At 37.7% G+C, this 21462-nt stretch overlaps 1 protein-coding gene across 5 annotated transcripts in view; it reads left to right on the forward strand.

Moving 5' to 3' along the window:
- Positions 1-15446, forward strand: part of Gpbp1 (GC-rich promoter binding protein 1) — a 66794-nt gene extending 51348 nt beyond the window's left edge. For 4 of the 5 annotated variants that reach the window (XM_021180304.3, XM_085830822.1, XM_021180305.3 and 1 more), the window contains 4 exons: positions 778-945; positions 2293-2480; positions 5340-5442; positions 14473-15446. In XM_021180304.3, the coding sequence (XP_021035963.2) occupies positions 778-945; positions 2293-2480; positions 5340-5442; positions 14473-14631 (618 nt within the window). In that variant the 3' untranslated portion in view covers positions 14632-15446. Of the gene's footprint in view, positions 1-777; positions 946-2292; positions 2481-5339; positions 5443-8255; positions 8362-14472 lie in introns of all 5 variants that reach the window. The other variant, XM_085830821.1, reaches the window with a different exon arrangement.
- Positions 15447-21462: the final 6016 nt, after the last annotated feature.

A 21462-nucleotide genomic window follows, 5' to 3' on the forward strand; every position in this document is an offset into this window, starting at 1 on the left:
CTTTTATCTTTTTATTCAGTGAATTTAGTTCAGACAACTCATTTTATTTGCATTGTTATACTTTGAGGAATAGAAATTAAAATTTTAATTTCATAAGTATTCTAGACAGAGAAAATAGTGGAACTCTCATATACACTCATTTATTATAAAGAATTGTTGAGAAAGTGTTAAAATAATTATAGCTTCATTTGATACAAGTTTTGCTGTAGGGCTAAACTGACTATGAATGTGGATTTGTATAGTCTTGTTTTAGCAGTAATGGACACTTTAATAGTGATTTAGAGAGAGCAGTGGAAGGAAAGGTATATGTGAGTATGTGGCAGCTTAGGTAGTTTTATTTTTTGGAACTCAGACTAGGGAGTTTTCTTGACTAATCTCGGATCATTTTCGTACTAAATTGGATTTATTTTCGTACTAGACTGTTGTGTCCAATATTGCAATATCAAAACCATACATAATTTATGTTCTTATCTGCAGAGTTTTGGATCTGTAAAACCTACTGTTAAAGTAGGATCTATATTTCTAACTGGTTTATTCTTTAATAAAGAATATTCACTTTAAATAATTAAGCTATCATTTATTTTTGTGGAATTAAGAATTGCTGTTACATAGTTAACCTGTTTAATGTCAAAGAAAAATATTCACTGTTAGATGTTTACTTTGAACTATACTTTAAAACGAGTTTTACCTTATAAATGTACAATAAGAAGCAGTGATAATAGTGAACTGTGTTTGACCTGGTTACATGTTCATTAACATTTCTGAACTTTCCATTAGTGTAATCGTTCGAATTCTTCTTCGCCTGTTGACAAACTTAATCAGCAGCCTCGTTTAACTAAACTGACACGAATGCGCAGTGATAAAAAGAGTGAATTTTTGAAAGCATTGAAAAGGGACAGAGTAGAGGAGGAACATGAAGATGAAAGTCATGCTGGCTCAGAGAAGGTAATTGAAATTGCAGTGAGTCTTAATTTGACATTAACATGTTTTTAAATTATGTGGGTAAATATTTAGAACTTTGACAAACTCTAATTAAAACTTCATCTTTGGTTTTCCTCCTGCTAAGCCTATGTTAGCAGGTTCCTGTCTTCTCTGGGTGGATATTTTAAGGACTAATATATAGCTGAGGTTTCTTTGTGTAGTTTTGACTCCTGGAACTCACTCTGTAGACCAGGCTGTCCTCAAACTCAGAGATCTGACTGCCTCTGCTTCTTGAGTTCTGGGATCAGAGTCACCTGGCACCACAGCGGGCAGCCTGCCTCTACCTCTGGAAAACTGGACAGACATATTCCACCACGCCTTCTTTGAACAAAAGGATTTGTGATAGGGATAACAGTAATGTTATTAGAGTATGGTCAGCTCTGTACATAGTTTCACATACACTTAATGACTTTTTAAAATTCTGTTTTAATCATTGAATTCCTTTGCAAGATTAGAAATGAGCTCTGTTTTTGCGTTAGATTCAACTTTGAGGAGCCCCAGCAGGAAATAGAAAGATGTGTGTATCCTCAGCAGGCTGCTTCCTGATTCCTTCCCTATTGATGATTTCCCTGTTTTGTCCTCATTTCCCTTCAGACCTATTGGTGCTAACAGATTTATACTCACTCAACATTGCCACCATCCCTAGCGGTGTGCTTCCATTCACGCTGTTGTAATAAGCCCTCACAGCGGCTAGCTTGGAGGGGACAGGGCTGTCCTGGTGCTCTGTAAATGTGTTGGCCTTGAACTCATGGATCTCTCTCTACTGCTGCACTGCTGCCACCACCACTGCCTCCCCCACCCCAAAGTGCTGGGATTGGAGGTTTGCACCACCATCACATGGCTAGCTTTTCTTCACAGAAACTTTTTTCTCATTTTGTATTTTTCAATTTTTTTATGCAAAAACATGTGGATTTTATTGTTTTGCTTAATCTTTTGGAGGCTGACAGGTAGTTTATGATCCGTAGCCTTAGCCTACTAGTCATAGACTGAAATTACAGGTGTGTATATGTAATTTACACACAAATCTATACTTAAAACAAAAATTCTGTGCTGGGCAGTGTGGTACATACTTTTAATTTTAATACCCTGTAGCAGGCAGATGGGTGTAGGAGTGAGTCCAGCAGGGATATTTCCTTCCTTTCATCTTCATCTTTTTGGCCTTATATACATTTTAAAGTATGCCTTGGAATTTAATGATACTGAAATAATTTAGATTTATGTATTTTTATGAAAATCTAAACAGATTCTGTTACTTGTTATTAACTGTTCTCTAGAACTCACTGTTTATTTTTTAAACTCCCTAAAAATCAGGATGACGACTCATTTAATTTGCATAACAGCAATACTACTCACCAAGAAAGAGACATAAACAGAAACTTTGATGAAAATGAAATTCCACAGGAGAACGGCAATGCCTCGGTGATGTCTCAGCAGATCATTCGTTCTTCCACTTTTCCACAAACCGATGTTCTTTCCAGTTCACTAGAGGCAGAACACAGGTTAGTAATTATTTTTACTGTTTTTTTTCTGGAATTATCTCTGTTCACGTTTAAGTAATTGATAGGTTTATTTTTGTGATGTTGGGTACTGGATCTGGCCTGGCACTGTCTCCTGGGTGCTGGGATCTAAGGTGTGAGCCACCACACCTAGCTCTAATTTATTTGCCTTTAATGTGTTTTTTTTTTTTTTTTTTTTTTTTTTCTTTTAAGTTTCACTTGTTTTTAAATGGGCAGATGGTGTTTTTGCATTCATAGTTCTGTTTCCATTGTAGTTTAATCATTTCACCTTCATTTTGGTAGTCACTGGTCTGTTTTCTGTATAGATTTAATTTAGTGGACATCTGTATAAGTGGGCTTGTATCTCTGCTTTTTGGTGTTGGTTTTAATTTTATTTTTATTTCTCTTGTAGGGTATGTCAGTACTTTTTTTCTTTTTATTACTGAGTAGTATGGCTAATTGACTCTATTGATGTTATTTTATGTGTTCATTTTAAGCATTTGCCTGCATGTATGCTCGGTGGCTACGCAGGTCAGAGAGGGCATTGGATACCATTGAACTGGAGTTACGGATGGCTGAGAGCTACCATGTGGATGCTTGGAATTAAATGCATTGTGCATATATGTGAATATTTGTGCATTTTGTGAACGTTAAAAAAACATTAGGAATGCTTATCTTTTGCCCAAATTAAATTAGATTATACATAGAGAAAGGAGGTCTATGAACTAGTTATATGAAGATTTTGTTGAGAGGCTGAAAGTGAGAAGCTATCTAAAGCTACTAATAGCAGAATGTGCACATACTATATAACATCCTTTATAACACTGGATAGAATTTGTAGAAAATAAGCACATCTAGTTGTGTAATGATAAACAGCCTCTGCATGGGTGCTAGTAATACTGTGTTGTGTATCATCACAGTGTATAAAGGAGAAAGGAAAAAAAATGTCCATTTGGATTACTGAATACTTTTGCATGAATATATGTATACATACAGAAATGAACGCATCAGCAATTAGTGATTATTTAGTGTCTCAAAATCAGGAAATTGTGTAGTTAGCATTTATATTTAGGAAACCTAATTCTCAACTGGAAGCTTGTAAGCATCGATTCACTGGGCAAGTAAAGTATGGTCATTCCTAAGCTTAGTTTGTGTGTAAGTGACTTTGCAGTTGAAGATTGAACCTGGACCTCTCATGTTTGCTAGACAAGCTTCCAGCCACTGAGCCTCCTCAAGCCGATAAAACAGTCTCCCTCCGTTCACAGAGTTAGAGCTTGTAGGGTTTTTTTAAATGAAAATGTGATATTTCTTTCTTAAGCTTCAGTTTCCACTTTTTCTTTTTTTTCTTTTTGGAGACAGGGTTTCTCTGTGTAGCCCTGGCTGTCCTGGAACTCACTTTGCAGACCAGGCTGGCCTCAAACTCAGAAATCCGCCTGCCTCTGCCTCCCGAGTGCTGGGATTAAAGGTGTGCGCCACCACTGCCCGGCAATTTTCACTTTTATTTTTGTAGTTAAGTGCATATAATCTTAGGGTAAGGGCATATATCAGTTAAGAACAACACTTTCTAACAACAGTTTTTTGTTTTATATCAAGCAATCATGTTTCCTTATCAGCTGGAGAGTTAAGAACACTTGATTCCCTTCTCATTGTCACAAATGCTTTGTCAGTTCTTACAGTAAAAGAAGTAAAAATGTGGTCATAGCCAAAGCAGTAAGTTTTATTAGTCTTAGTTTATAAGCTTTGGGTTAAGTCATTCTGAATGATTAGGGTTAAGTCAAAATGCCAGTCTTAAGGACAGTTATCTCTGTTATAGTCAAGACAGGGTATCAGAAAAGCCAGTGAATAGAGATAAAGAAATAATTAATGTTTACTTGAAGCAGTAGTTCAGTGTGGTACATAATAATTTGGGAGGCAGAAAATTAAAATTGTTTTGTTTTGCTGTGAAGTAAGCAAAATTGTTTTCTAAAGATGACTTGTAATTTTACTCTGTAAAAGAGGAATAGCATGTTAGATACTATTTAGGACACATGAGTACTAATAAATTCTTTGAGACCTTGAAAGAAAAATCTCTGAAATCTATAATAACTTGGTATGTGATAGATGCAAATTGTAAGATAGGCAAATAGAAATATCAGAAATACTTAAGGAATGGAGTGAATTTTTTTTAAAATTGGCCTTAAAAGAAGCAGAAAATTTAAAGTTACTGCCTCATGTGTGGTATGCTTGCCCAAGTCATAATGGTTAGTTCTCTGTTAGTCTTTTCTTAGCTTTCTTTTCCTAAAATGGAAGAATTTTTCTTAAAAAAAAATAAATTGGGAAGAGTGAAACTGTTGATAGTCATTTTCCACTATGTAGCTATAAGTTGAGAAGTTTTCCTTTACTGTTGCACATAATGCCTCTGTTTTAGATTGAATTGTGTACTGAGGATGGTGACATACACTCAGCATAGATAGCTGTAGCAGAGTGAAGTATAAAGTGCATGATGAGACTTACACCCTCTCAAGTGGAAGTCCTAATGGTTAGTTGAGAATATGTTGGATTGTGGTGGCATTTAAGAAGCAGCAAAAGTGGCATTATTACTACTCTTGATACAAGGATTTGTCATTTTTTATTGTTGACTCTCCCTGTTGCATGTTTCCAGCTTAGAGAATCAAGCAATTAGGCAGTTCATTCTTTCCTATTACCAAATATGGTTTACTTGATCAATAACTCATTTTTTTAGAAAATAAACTCAGAAGTTATTTTGTATCTTGGGGACTGTATATAATAGATTGGGATCATGTTTTCTTCTATATAGGATAAAGGTAATAGTTACACAACCCAGGTGTAGCTCGAAATTAAGCATGTTTTCCTTCTGTGCAGATTGTTAAAAGAAATGGGCTGGCAGGAAGACAGTGAAAATGATGAAACATGTGCTCCCTTAACTGAGGATGAAATGAGAGAATTCCAAGTTATTAGTGAACAGGTAAGAACATCTGAGCTTACAGAATCACAGGAAAACATGGGTGGTGGGACAGTTTAAATTTTATTTGTTTAGAAATTTACTATCCATCACACTACATAGGCCAGAATTCCCTTTGAGACAAATCTGCAGTGACTTCTTGTGTATTCAGTATCTAGGTGAACAAAATGCTTCCAAATTTTTGTTTTCCAAACTTTTGATTTGGTTATTTGACATGAGTGACAAATTCTAACTAACTTTGTCTTTGATCCTTTCAAAAAAGAATATTTAATATACTAAACCATCTTGTTTTTGGTCTCTATCCTTTACTTTTGAGTTATTAGGAAATATTTGCTAGAACATCAAAAAGTTATTTTTCTTAATCCATAATAGATTAAAAAGCTAGTTACCATATATAACTGATTGTCTATACAGAAACACTATGGTTGGCACTGCGACCTTGTGAAACATTGCCTAGATGTTTTCAATGAAGTCATTCATGAAGCAGTCATAATAATCTGAGTGTGGACTTTATCCTCATTGTACTTTCAAAAATTGCATAAAAACCACATATTACTAATTTACACCCCCCTCCCCCATCTCAGTGGCTTAAATATATTTTTTTGTTCGCAACTATCACCACCATCCATTTCCAACAAAAAAGTTGGGCCCTGGTTATGATAATAGGTCAAGGCACTTACCACCAAACCTGAAAACCTGACTTTGATACTCAAAATCCACATGGTGGTGTACTGTAGAGTTGACTCAGTAGTTAAGAGCATTGGCTGTTCTTCCAGAGGGACTGAGTTCAATGCCGAGCACTTAATAATTCCAGTTCTAGGGGCTCTGGCATCCCCACACAGATATACATGCAAACAAAAGATCACATGAAAATAAATAAATTAAAAAAAAATTTACATGATGGAAGGATAGAACTGACCACAAGTGAATTACATATGTGTTGTGTACACATATGACACACAGACTGATAGACAGACAGGCACACTTTAAAAAGGAGAGTTCTATGGGTTACATGAGGACCAAGTAGGTAAAGGTACTTGCCACAAAGCCTGAAGACCTGCGTTGGATCCCTAGGACCTGCTGGGTAGGAGAGAACCAAGCCCGTGTGTTGTCCTCCGTCACATGTACATTTTATAGTAGATCTATCTAGGGACTGCAGAGATGGTTCAGTGTTAAGAGCTCTTTGCAGAGGACCCATGTTCACTTCCCAGTACTCACTCTGGGTATATTGACAATGGCCTATAGGCATGTATGCAACTCCAGTAATGGGACTCCATTGCTGCTTCTGACCTTTTTCTGGGTACTAAGCATGTCATAATGCACAGATGTTCATGCAAGAACTCACACATGCACACTGAACAAAAATAAATCTTTTAGAAATAACAATTTAAGAAAGCTGTCAGAGAGACCCTTATGCTATTTTCCTGTGGAATATACTATACCTTTTACACTTCTTGTGAACAGTACAGGAGTTCCAGGTTCTCTACATCATACTTTTCTATGTGTCTTTCTCTTACAGTATAAGTGGTAACTTAGTAGTTTCAGTAAACGTTTCTCTAATGACTAGTGTCTTAGTTACTTTCCTATTGCTGTGATAAGATAGTATGGCCAAGGGCACTCATGGTAGGGATAGTTTATTTGGAATTCATAGTTTTCAGGGGTTTAGAGTTCATGATGAGGATGGTAGGGGATAGGGTGGCAGGCAGGCATGGTTGTCCTGGAGCAGTAACTCAGAGTACATCCTTACATTAAAATAGAAGGGGGGGGGGTGAGAGGAGGGGGAGAGGAATGGAGAAAGAAACTGAGAGTGACATGCATTTTTTTTTAAACCTCAAAGCCCAGCCCCAGTGGCCTATGTTGTACTCCAACAATGCTATACTTGTTCATCCTCCCAAACATTTCAGGAGCTGGAACCTTCAAATTTACGAGGATACTCTCATTCAATCTACCACAGTGAAATTTGATCATCTTTTCATGGGCTTGTATTCCATTTGTGTAACTTAACTTCTTTGGGTAAATTTCTATTCAAATGATGTTTTTTTTTTCCTAGCTCACTCTTCCACCCACCCCTTGGTCATACCCAAGGCCAACCCATGTCATATCACTGCAACATCCTCCACTCCCTTCCACGCACGCACACACACACACACACACGTGCTCGCCAGCACAGGGCATTGACTCCTTTAGAACTGGAGTTAGTTATGCTTGTGAGCAGCCAGCATGTGGATAAATAAATAGAACCTCTGTCCCCTGGAAGAGCAGCCAGTCTTTTCATTTTAACCTTTGAGTCATCTCTATCAGATTTTGTCATTGAGTTTTTTTATATGTTGTAAACATTATCTCTTTTTATCTTGTTGATTGGGGGAAGGGATGGTGTGGCAGGATCAAGACTGGAGCCTTGTACATGCTGGGCAAAAAGCACCCTAGCTTTTGATTGTAGCTCAGTTTATGAAAATACTTTGATTTAGTCTGATTTATCTTTTTTTTTTAAGGTTTTTGGTGCTTGTAGTTTGGATTAAAATTTTGAAGCTTTTCGTCTCTATCTTTCAAGTTTTAGATCTTAGTGTTTAGGTTTTTATAATAGTATGCACTAAAGGTCCAACCTTTCATGGCTACTAAGGGGCTTTTTGCGTTACTATGACCGAGGGTTGACAACTTAAGGATAGGAGGTTATTATGGCTCACAGTTTTGAGTGGTGACCAGGCATGATGGCATGAGTAATGTGGTTGTGGTACTGACTAGGAAATGGAGAAAGGAGAATGCAGGCATTCAGCTGGCTTTCTCCTTTTCTTTTATTCTTTCCGGGACTCGAACAGGGTGACTTTTTAGTTAGGCCTCTCTGGAAACACTTTCATAAACAATCCAGATCTATATCTGCTTGTTGATGTTTAATCTGCTTAACTTGACGAAGATATAACAATCGTAAGTAACCTTTTTCTAGTACTACTTATTGAAGACTGTCATGTTCTTAATTTCTGATCTGGCCAGGCCCAGTGAGATCGATGGCTTAGCAGATAAACACAGTTGCCATCAAACCTGGTAACTTGAGTTTGACCCTTTGGTATAAGGAGAGAACCTACTAAATGCTATAAAATTTTTAAAATAGATAAGTAACAGGCACCCAAGCTGCACTTGGGTTTCGTTTCTGGGCTCTCCATTTTTCTTTCGTCTGTGTCAGTTTGAGTCTTTTTTTTTTTTTTTTTTCCAAAGATTTATTTTATTATTATATATAAGTACACTGTAGCTGTCTTCAGAGGTGCCAGAAGAGGGCATCAGATCTCATTACAAGTGGTTGTGAGCTACCATGTGGTTGCTGGGATTTGAACTCAGGACCTTCGAAAGAGCAGTCAGTGCTCTTACCCACTGAGCCATCTCACCAGGCCCCCCCCCCCCCTAAAAAAAAAGACAGACTTTAGCACTGGTTGCCCTGTAGTCTGGGAGGATGACCTTCAACTTAGGGTAGGGTTCTTTGTGTGCTGAAATAGCAGGCTTATTCTATTTACCATGCCTAGTTCATGCAGTGGTGAGGACCACTGAGCAGTGCTGGCCAGGCAAATACTTTGCATTTGTTAAGTTCTAACTACACTGTTTTTAGAAGTATTTTTGTGGTAATTTTTGAAAGTCAGGAAGGTCTCACAACTTTGCTTTAAAAGAGTGTTTTGTGGTCTCTTTATATTCCATGTAAATTTTATAGTGAATTTTCTTTGGCTCTCTATATCTCTCTCCCCACCCCCTCCCAAGACAGGGTTTCTATGCTGTGTCCCTGGCTGCCCTGAAATTCACTCTGTAGACCAGATTGACCTTGAACTCAGAGATTCACGTCTGCCTCTACTCCCCAAGTGCATGCCACTCTTGTCTGGCTTCTCTATATCTATTTTTAAAAATCCCTTTTATATTAATATATGTAAATTATACAACTAGTGGTCTCATTGTGAGATTTTTATGCATGTATGTAGTGACTTTGAACCCCACCCAATCCTTACTTCTTTTGTCTGCCCTGCCTGCCTGCCCTGTTCTAGTAGAAGGTTGGATTCCCCCTTTCCTTCTGCCCCTTAACAAATGCCATTCATTGTTGTTTCAAATGGGATTGCGTTGAATCTGTAAACATTTGGGGTAATGTTTATATATTAGCAAAGTTAAATCTTCCAAACTATGAGCATGGGATGGATGGTTTGGTGTGGGTTTGGAGTATATCAGATTCTAAGCCTCCTTGTGAACTTTAATCATTGTACAAATGGAATTGATTTCTAATCAGTTTTCATTTAGTTGTTATCAGTGTTCATTCTTTTAGAGACATCTGACTTTTCTGTGCTGATTTTTATATACTGTAACCTTGCTATATTAAATTACGAATATTTCTTGGTGGGGAGGATGTTGGTTTTGGGATTTTCTATTACCACTGTCTTCTGCAAACATAATTTTATTATTTCTTACTCTTATTATTTTCCAGTTCTCTTTTTGTTGGGCATGTACATAGTTTACATACTGAATTTCACTTCAAATAGTTGTTTTTTTTACTCAGTTGTAACATTGATAATACTCAAGAACAGCTCCCTCACCATCTAGATGTTTTGTCATTTGCCTTTGTAGTCAGTCTTTATATCCAGTCCAGGCCCCTGGGATCCACTTACTCATCTGGTTTCTGTTCTACAGAAGTTAGCTTCTTTCTACAGTACATGATACTAAGCTAGTGCTCTACAACTAAGCTACCTCCCATCTTGAACAATTGGAGTTTAAAGAAAGGTATCATTGAAAATGTACCTAGTACTCTTGCTATGGATAGTATTCCAGAGATAGTATATTACCAAGATAATTGACTTTAACACCGTGTGATAACTGAGGCAGGTAGCTAACCCATTTTGATAATAAAATAACTAAGATACTATTTTCCCATATTGTGAATTTGAAGCTAGTAAAACATACATATTTTTGAACTGATGATAAAAGCATGTATATATTTATGTTAAATATTATGAAACATTTGATAACTAGGTACCTGAAAAATCATTAAAGATATTGTTTATAAAAAGAATTAGTATTATTCCCGATAACAGAGTTGGAACTTAATGGTTCTGGGTTTAAACATTATCTCTTCAAATATATACGTGTTCATATATGTTTAAATGTCTAGAGTTGCACTCCTTTCTCCAGTTAGTGAGAATATATAAATTCCTATGTAAATCAGGTTGTGATACTAGTTTTAAATGTTGCTGATGAGGACCAAAGAGGAGTGAGTGGGGTGATGGAGAAATGCAAAATGAAGACTTTCTTGAATACCTATTATCATTACAGAGTGTTAAGAAAAATGTTCCCTCTTTCAGAATTTTTCCCCTGTAATGATTAATGTAGACATAGTTCCACTTGCAATGACTTAGCAATATTTAAAAAGTTAGATTTGAATTGTCTTTTGACAAGATGAAAGATGAATGATATTGCCAGAACAAGATGTAAATTAGGCAAAAAAGTTAGAAAATATATTTTTGTTGGGCTCAAAGTATCGGAAAGAGAATTGGGTGGAAAGCTTTTAAAGGTTCTTAACAGCGATTGTTAACTAGCTCATAATTTACACTAGGTACCATGCTAAGTGTTTCCTAACAGTGCTTCTGTAAGTTATTGTTATGATGTAGGTACTATTATTAGTACTCTGGATAGAAGAGAAGACTACAGCTTGTGAGTTTATGAGAAAAGCAATTAGAATTTGAACTCAAGTTTGGCTGACTTATTTGGTTTACTTAACCCATAATAAGAATATGAAGGACTTGGAATGTCATATCAGGATATGATGAATTGGGAATATATTGCAGCAATTCGCGGGATTACAGCTTATACTGGAGAAATGTTAGGTAAGGTGGTTTTGAGAATAGAAAATACCTGAGTTACAAGCATCAGGATTTTGGAATTCCTAGATGTAATTAAAGTGTCATGTTTAAGGAGCTATTTTAAGAAAATGCTTTAAAATGTTAGATTTTTCTGGGGGATGTATAAGCTTATAGAAAATATAAGGAATAAAAGATTTGGAACTCAGGGGGTGGGTTACTTGGTAAAGTGATTGCTGTGCAAACATGAAGAGCCACTCTCTACCACCTTCATAAGAAAAGAGCCAGACACAGCAGTGTGTCCCTTAATCTCAGTGCTGGGGCGTAGGAGGCAAAACTCCAGGTTCAGAGACATCCTTAATTATTTTATTTATTTACATCCCAAACGTTGCTCCCCTTCTTAGTCTTCTCTCCCAGAGTTCTTCACCACTCCCCCCTCTCCTTCACCTCTGAGAGGGTCCCCCCATCCATCCATCCCCCTTCCCTGGGGGCATCACATCTCTACAGGATTAAGTACATCCTTTCTTACTGAGGCCAGGCAAAACAGTCCTCTGATACATGTGTGCATTGGGTAGGGTGGGGGTGGGGTTCTCTTTTGTTGGTGGCTTAGTCTCCCAGGGGACCGGGTTCCATGATACTATTGATCTTCCTATAGAGTTGCTATCCGTCCTTTTCCCAACTCTTTCGTAGGGGTCCCCAACCTTAGTCCAATGGCTGAATGTTGTAAGTATCTGTATCTGAGTCAGCTGCTGGTAGAGCCTCTCAGAGGACAGCCACACTAGGCCCATGTCTTCAAGCACAACATGGCATCAGTAATAGTGCCTGGATATGTGATGGGATCTCACATGTCACTGGACGGCCTTTTCTTCAATCTCTGCTCCATTTTTGTACCTGTATTTCTTTTAGTCAGGAGTGAAGGTGGGTTGGTGACCCCAATCCTCTACTGAGGGCCCTCCTTGTCTGTCTACTGGAGGTGGTCTCTTCAGGTTCCATCTTCCCGACTTTGGGCATTTCTGATAAGGTCATTCCCATTGAGTCCTGAGAGCCTCTCACATCCTAAGTCCCTGGACTTTCTAGAGCAGCCCCTTTCCTCTCCCGGCAGCTGCATGTTTCTAGTCATTCTCCTGGTCCTCTGGGCTTCTCTCCTGTTTCCCATACCTGATCCTTGTCTCCCCCCCCCCCCCCCAACCTTTCTCTCCCTCTGTCTCCTGTGATTATTTTGTTCCCTCTTCTAAGTGTGATTAAAGCATCCTCACTTGGGCCTAACTTCTTAGAAAGTCTGTGGGTTGTATCACACATTCTGTACTTTTTTGGTCAGTACAGACAGACAGGTCCTTTTAAAAAAGAGAGAGAGAAATTGAGGAAGGCACCTGCCATCAGCCTCCACATGATGCATTGACGTACAGGCACACCCTTGAGCACACATGGGAGCCAGTAACAAACACAATAGATAGATTTATTGGAAAGCTCATGGATGGATGGGTGGATAGATGATTAATTTATATGATTGATAGTGTCTTGATATAATCCGTTCAGCTATAGGTCGACTTGGCATTAAATTCAGTCATCATGCCACCCACATGTTATAGGCAGAACTTCCAGTTTATGATAGGCCTCGCATTCAATGAATGAATTGAGGAAAATAACTGACATGGACATACCCCCCCCCCATGCATTGACACACACATACACACAACTGTACACTGGTGTGTACCAGTATACTCATACAGATTTTGTTTTTATTGCCATTCCTTGACAGACAATTTTATGTTTGTGGCAGATAAGATGATACTGGCCCATAAATTGTGTGATGTAAGAGTAGAACTTTAAATAGAGAAGAAACATTTTTCAGAGAGGGACCAGACATATTTATAAGTATGGTGGCTAGGGACATTAGAAATGGATGTGTTCAAAATGATGGGAGGTGAGCTTCAAAATTAAATCAAGATAGAAAAGAAAATATGCTATGAAAAAAAAAAAAAGAATTAAACTGGAAGGGAAACTGGAAGCTCAAGTTGTCCCCCTGCTCCACCCGTGTGTGTGCAAGTGTGTGTGCAATCTTTAACTTTAGGTGTAGCTCTTTTGGCTTGAATAGAAATTCTCATAATTAAAGAACCCTCTCTCATCTATATAACATAGACAATGCCAACCATTAGCTTAATTTTATCTCTAAAAATTTGCACTTAGATATGCACATGAAAATTAGCCTCATGTTTTTCATGAAAGAAATTCAAAATGTCTGAGTTAATATGTGTTTTATAGTTTTATGTTAGTTTTAATTTAGAGTGTTTATGTTTCCTATTTTGAGATGATATTTTGGCCTCAGGTTTATTATCATCACCACTATCATGTTTACTTTCTATTTCTCATTTTGAGTATTAAGACTTCTGGCATCTTAATTTGCTTGGATAAGCATAGGACTCTTTGTATACTTCATGTTATTTATTCTACAGAGCTGAATAATACCAGCTTTTGGGTTTGTTTTTCTGTTTTGTTTGTTTGTTTGTTTCAAGACAGGATTTCTCTGTGCAGCCCTGGCTGTCCTGGAACTCTGTAGAACCAGGCTGGCCTCTAATTTAGAAATCCGCCTGCCTCTGCCTCCCAAGTGCTGGGATTAAAGGCGTGCGCCACCACTTCCCAGCTTTTGGGTTTGTTAATTTAGGTCATGGAAATGAAGAGATCATCTTACAGTTACCTATTTATATTGTTTAGTAGCACATCAAAGTATATTTATCATAGTGTTTATGTACTGCAACAAAATCTTGGAAAGGTTTAAAACTTTAGTTTAACAATTTTGAGTCACATCTACCCTTTGTATTTCCAATACCTCTATTCTTACTTTTTAATAGTTTTTTGGTAGGTGGTTAGTGTTTGTTCTACTCAAAGAATAGATTTTAATTTGCATTTTCTCATTTTGTAAACAAGGTCTTGCTATGCAGCCAGACTGGTCTGGAATTCTTCTATGTAGCTTAGAGTTTACCTAGAATTTAAGATCTCCAGTCTCTCAAGTGCTAATAGATTTAGGCTGCCATGTTCAACTAAGAATAGATTAATTCTGTTACAGATACTTTGTTAGATAAGTTGGTCAGTTGCATGTGACTATTGAAATAGCTTAGTTGGGGGCATGATGTACTTGTTTCAGGAATTTTCAGGGTAAGATAATGATTGTATAGTAATTCTTGGGGCAAAATTAATTTGCTTGTTTTTGACATTTTAGTTACAGAAGAATGGTCTGAGAAAAAATGGTATTTTGAAAAATGGCCTGATCTGTGACTTCAAGTTTGGACCCTGGAAAAACAGCACTTTCAAACCCACAATTGAGAATGATGACACAGAGACAAGTAGCAGTGACACCTCGGATGATGACGATGTGTGAAGGAGAGCCTCACAGCTTTAGAAATTTTAGTGTGATACATCTCTCATGCAGTTTGGGGTGAATTGTAAAAATGAAGAACTATAATTTATGTAGTGAACCTACCCCATTAGAAGATGATTTTTTGGGGGACTTCAATATGAAGAAAACCAAGAATGTTGTGTTGGGCTGTGTTGAACATTATTTCTTTGTAAATGAATGTTGTAGAAATGAGGACTTTGGTTGATCCAACATTGACTTTCTTCATCACTGCAGCATTTCTCTTGACTAGCAATGTGACGATGTAACAAATGAGATTTTCTCATTTAATAATAAAAAATTGTGTGATGTTTTGCAAAGCTTCTGTCTTAAAATGTTCAGGTCTTAAGGTACGAGGCAGCTTACAGTTTTGCTTGCAGAGTCCTATCTTTTTCAAACTGTGGAAATCTTCAACTCTACTTGTGCACCTCCTTATCCACTTCCCCCTAAAACAAAACAACAGCAAAAAGGAAAATGTAGCATGTTGGCTAAAACTGGAGCAAAGTGCACTAAAACATTAACTTTTTGAACTCAACTCTTGAACTAAGTCACCTTTCAAAACAAATTCCTCTTTAGTCTTTGGTAGCAGTGAATGTGAGAGAGGAGACATGCCAGGCGCTCTTCCAAGCTTCACGAGGGGCTTGTCAGGAGCTTTGTTTGGTGTGCTGTCAGATCAGGATTCTCAGAGGGGATTGCAAGAGTTGCGGGAAAACTTATTTTGATAAATTATTACACATGCAGAAAACCTGATCACTGACTGGATCTGTCCACAACATGGAAAATAAACTGGATTTTCAGAATATTGTTGTTGTTTGTAGTGTTGAAGATACTGGTCTCCACACATGGCTTTATTTCGTACAGGTTTATACTTTTCTTTGTTAAAATGCAATTCCTTGAGCTTAGAAAAAGAGCTTAAGTTTTATCAATTTCACAAAGCTATTTGAAGAATGTTGACTTCTCACCTGCACATTAAATTTAGAATCATTTTTGTTTAGATAGCATGTTAGACTACTAACTATGTTTGCAGCCAGTTTTCAAGCTTGGTTTACTCTCAGGTGCTTTTATATTCCTCTATCCCAACCTCATTTATATTCTGCATAGGAGGAGGTCAGATCCCCTGGAGCTGGAGATGCGAGTAGTTGTGAGCTGCCTGATAGGCGTGCAGTATAAAGAAAGCAGTCATAGACCAGGTGTTTTGGCGTTTTATGCCAGGCTACAATATTTTTATCTGTTTTCATATTAATCCCCAGCTCTCACCATAAGCTAGGACTTATTTTTTCCTTGTTTTGTTTCCTGCCAAGACTAGGGTAATGGAGAAATTAAACCAAAATATGCCTACGTTTTTGCTCCCATAAAAATTTTCAGTTTGTAAGTATAACAAGATACTAAATATAGGTTTTAAAAAGTAGGTCTTTTATTTTGGAGTTTGCCAGAATTCATTCTAAATGGAAAATGAAATATATCAGCCACGAGAATACCTAAGGGTAGTATGGCAAAGCTGGCGGTGTAGCATTGCCTATTGGATTGCACTATATATTTGCAAAATAGAATAATGAAAACTTTTATTTTTTAAATTTTTAATATTTTTATTACATATTTTCCTCAATTACATTTCCAATGCTATCCCAAAAGTCCCCCATAGCGCCCCCCACTTCCCTACCCACCCATTCCCATTCTTTTGGCCCTGGCATTCCCCTATATTGGGGCATATAAAGTTTGTAAGTCCAATGGGCCTCTCTTTCCAGTGATGGCCGACTAGGCCATCTTTCAATACATATGCAGCTAGAGACAAGAGTTCCGGAGTTCTGGTTGGTACATCCTGTTGTTCCAACAATAGGGTTGCAGATCCCTTTAGCTCCTTGGGTACTTTCTCTAGCTTCTCCATTGGGAGCCCTGTGATACATCCAATAGCTGACTGTGAACATCCACTCCTGTGTTTGCTAGGCCCCGGCATCGTCTCACAAGAGACAGCTATATTTGGGTCCTTTCAGCAAAATCTTGCTAGTGTATGCAATGGTGTCAGCGTTTAGAAGCTGCTTATGGGATGGATCCCTGGATACGGCAGTCTCTAAATGGTCCATCCTTTCATCACAGCTATGAACTTTGTCTCTGTAACTCCTTCCCTGGGTGTTTTGTTCCCAATTCTAAGAAGGGGCATAGTGTCCACACTTTGGTCTTCATTCTTCTTGAGTTTCATGCGTTTAGCAAATTGTATCTTATATCTTGGGTATCCTAAGTTTTGGGCTAATATCCACTTATCAGTGAATACATATTGTGTGAGTTCTTTTGTGATTGTGTTACTTCACTCAAGATGATGCCCTCCAGGTCCATCCATTTGGCTAGGAATTTCATAAATAGAATAATGAAAACTTATTTTGGAGCATCTTTGTATTCAGGCAGTTCTTTTGCCTTTATTTCAGTCTAGGCAGCTCTTAGCTAATGTTTGTTGTGTCTTAATGCTTTATAAATATGGTGCATTAGCTGCAGTACAGTTCTACCATTCAGTGATGGAGACATATACATGTAATTCGAGTGTATTTAGTCATAGTTTTAACTTGCTGTCTAAAGAATTGGCTTCTAGTAAAAGCCTGAGTCATTAGAAAAGAGCCTACAAATGCAGAGTGGTTAAATTGTAGATGTAATATGGAACTGTGGAACAGAACTAGCTCGAGGTTGTCAGGGGCAGCACAATTTGCTCATTTTCTGCATAGCACCACAATCAAGGTAGTGACTTTGTAAGTCTTTGACTCCTCACTCTCACATTTCTTGTGTAAATTGTAATTAATAAGCAGAATCCTTATGCTAATCCTATTTAAAATAGCATTTCAAAATATGTATCTTGTTTTAATTTAAGATAAGGATTTAGAGTGATTATAATTTCCATAAGTATATTGAATTCACCCAAAACCTAATTTTATTTGAAATACAAACCTCACTTTTAGCAATTTCTTCATTGTCTTTTCTAGCTTAGTTTTCTAGTTTCTGTCTATATTGTAAAGCCTCTTTTGTGAAGTTTTGAAGAGCTTGTGGAACACCCAAAGGGATTCTGATGTTGGAAGCATATTTTTTAAATCATACACAAAACTCATTTGTTAATTTCTGTAAATTTTAAACAAGTGATAGCCTAACAATGCTTCTAAGTATCAGCAGAAGAATTAGGGTTTAAAAACCACAGATTCCAACAGCCTAAATTTTAACAAAGCTGCTATCATAAATCAATATTGCTATGTTTGGGTTTATACTTCTATGTTTATTTGAATTTAATATATTTATGGAAATTAAAAGCATCAACAGTTGGGAACTGGAAGCTTGGCTTTTGGGAAGATTTTCCGAGTTTATTATAGTAGCCGTTGGAAAGGCCATGGGCAGAGGGCAAAGCCTGTAAAAGAACCAAGTGGTTCAGAGGCGTCAGTTCTTTTTTCCGCTTAACATGTTTCCTTCTGCTGGTGAGGTTGAATTTATTTATTTATTATTTGAATTTAATATATTTATGGAAATTAAAAGCATCAACAGTTGGGAACTGGAAGCTTGGAATAACCATAGCAGCGGTATTCTAAGTAGAGTCGTGATTGTTTTAACCCGGAGTTCTTTGTTCAGTATTTGGGACTGTATATTTCATTACTTAGCCTAGGTAACATGTTTTATATTAATAGTTTGTTTGCTTATTGGGTGTAACCTATAAAAGGTGAGTATTTTGTGATATTCAATACCTTTTATTAGGATACGTTTGTTATACATGATTATCTCATATTTCTTACATGAACATAATATATTTTGGTCATATTCTCTTCCTATTATTTCCTCCTCCTGTTTCTTGTATTGTTAGTCCTACTTCCCAACTAATCCCCACACCTATTTTCATCTGGTTTTATATTTTTACTTGCCCTTTTCTTCCTCTCTCTCTCTCTCTCTCTCTCCCCCCCCTCTCTCCCTCTCCCTCTCCCTCTCCCTCTCCCTCTCCCTCCCCTTTTTCTTTTTCCTTTTGTTTGTGTGGAGTTTTGGATGGTATTTTGGTCACCCAGTGAATTTGTTGTTACTGTTTACAGAAGCATGGAGGACACCTTTACCAGTGGCTACAACACTGAAGAAAATGTCTCGTTCCCCAGTCACTCAGTAATTTAGGGCATGTGTGTAATTCAGGGAAGGAATAGGGCCTTATGGACCCAGGGCCCTATCTTTGTAGTAGATAGCAACAGTGGCTGTGTGGTCCAGTATGGAGTTTTCTTTTGTAGACATAATATGGCGTGGGTGGTTCACATATGGAACTGTTAGGTACAAGGACCCAGTGTGGTGTGTTTTGTACAGTAGGGTCCTCACTGTGGTGTTGTGTAAGAGAGTACCTTTAGTAGTAATGCTCAGAATGGTCTGCGTGTTGTACTGACTAGTTTAAAACAAGTTATGGCTGTGTCACCCCTCTCAGAGCTTAGTTCTGTAATATGGTTAGAGCCTGGGCTGTCAATTTTATGCTCTTGCTAGAACTCCTCAATTATGGACACACAAGGTGTTAGAAATGCACCTAGTTTGAAGCCTTTAACTCTTTTGAGTTATGTCTTTAATCCAGATTCCTAACTCTAGATATTAATTGCTATTCCACATTGGGTGGGATTAAGAATCATTTCATGTGCTTGTTTTGACTCCTAAACCATATAAAGTTCTAGCTGTTTGTTTGGGTTTGTTTTGTTTTGTTTTGTTTTTGAAACAGTTTCTTTGGGTAGATTTGTCTATCCTGGAAGTAGTCTTATAGCCTCAAACTCAAGGCGATCCTTCTGCTTTTCTGGCATCCGAGTTGCTGGGATTAAAGGTGTGTGCCACTGATGCCAGGCTCTAGCTGTGTTTGAGCCCAAGATTGTCTGGGATTATATTTAAACAGACTCTGTTATAAGGACAGGAAGAAGTAGCTGAGTTCTCAGGTGAACAGCTGCCATTTCTGCTTTACTTGGCATTATGCTCAATTGTAAGCTTGGTAGTTTGATTTTCTTCAGTATTTAAAAGATTGGCCATTTTGACAAGGTATGATCATTGGATTTCAATGGTAAGCCATTTTCTTAATGAAAGTTTTGGAAAGTTTGTCTTCTATACTTGAAGGTTTTTCAAAACAAAATTACTTGAAATAGTAATAATTATTTGAAATAAGGTAAGTTCTACCATAAGGTAAGTTGAGTTTGACATGCCAACTCATTTCTTTGAAAGTTTATTGCTTTCTGGATGCTAATGGTATATGGAGAGAATCCATTTGTAATGAATGCTTTGGTATCAAGCTCACCAGGTCTAGGTGACAATGTTCTGAGAAAATTAGGTTGTAGGATGCTCTTGACTCTAAAAGGAAAAAAAAAAAAAAACCCACTTTGATTGTATTATGCTATTTCTCAGTGGGTAGTATATGCATGCTGCTCATATAATAAGCTTGGGTGTCTGCAGAGGCCAAGATACTGTTCCAGATCCTCTTGAGATTAGTCCCAGGTGGTTGTGAACTCTGAGGTGGGTGCTGGGGACCCAGCTCAAGTACTCTGCAGGAATGCTTAACCTCTTCATCTTTGTCATCCCCTTAGCTCCCAGGATTTTTAATTTTTCAATGTTTTCTTTTTTATCACAGTCACCCGAGAGCTGACTTTGAACTCATTCTGTAGCTCAGAGTGGCTTTAGATCTACAGCTATCCTCCTGCCTCATCGGCTAAACTGTTTAGGTTGCAGGTCGTGTGCCACTGTGCTTAGCACCTAATGCCATGTTGATAGTTAACCCATTGTCTAAAGAAGGCAGGGGAAACTAACTCATTGATGAGTAAGTAGAGGAGTTCTTTTGGTGAAAAGGAAGTCTGGCCTTCACTCAGTATTCCCGTGATCTGTGTTGCAGCATGCTTTACTTCCAGCAGAGTCTAGTGGGCAGTAGGCTGCTGGTGCCTGTTGGAAATAGTAAAATTTAGGCCACTAGAAACTTTAAAGTGCAAGCTTAGATGTGATTTTTTTTTTTAATTTTGTGCTTTTTAAAATTAAGCTTTGAAGGAAACAATTTTATTTTTAATCCATCTGTAATGCTAAAGCTAAAATATAGTTTATTCTAAGTTAGTGAAATTTAGCAGTACAACATAAGTGAAGATTTACTGAGAAAATGGGGAAACTGTGGGGGACAGTTTTAAAGGACAGACCTTCTGTCCTCCAAAAAGGAGATTTTAATTTTAAGACAGGGTCTTACCATGTAGCTCTTGGTAGCCTTACCTCTAGACCAGGCTGGCCTTAATGTGCCACTCTGCCCTGCTGTGAGATGATTTCTTGGCTTCTCTGCAGTATATCTTTTGTAGGGAATAAAATAGTGGAGTATTAATGTCCCGAGGGCACAAAAGCAAGTTATCATAGGTTACATGTTCTACCCTAGTCGTATGAATTTTTTATAGTTGAGGAAATGCAGCATCAGCATTTGCAAGGTACGGAAAAAGTTTACTATGATAGAGCTTTCTGGGGCGTAGTGAATACCAAAGGGATGCAAGAGTGGAAGGAATTTGTAGGCAACAGAGATGTTTGTAAAGGCATACTATAGAGCTTTTTTGGGTTCAGAAGAACTCATGGTGTTCAGAAAGGTTGTAAGGGAGGAGTGAGACTGGTGAAGTAGAGACAGGTGGTGGTGCACTCCAGCATTTGGGAGGTACAGGCCAGCCTAGCTTACATGCAAACCTCCTGGGAAAGGGGAAGGAGAAGGTAGAACCGTATCCGCAAGGGTCATATGTTAAACTGCAGTGCTAGACTAAGTGCCTTCTGTGAACACCTTCATTTCATGCTTGCTTAAAAACTGCATTATGAATAAGGAAGGAGAACTTGGAACTG

This window comes from Mus caroli, unplaced genomic scaffold (assembly GCF_978045245.1).
Source record: "Mus caroli unplaced genomic scaffold, Mus_caroli_1 scaffold_15, whole genome shotgun sequence".
Classification (NCBI taxonomy): domain Eukaryota; kingdom Metazoa; phylum Chordata; class Mammalia; order Rodentia; family Muridae; genus Mus; species Mus caroli.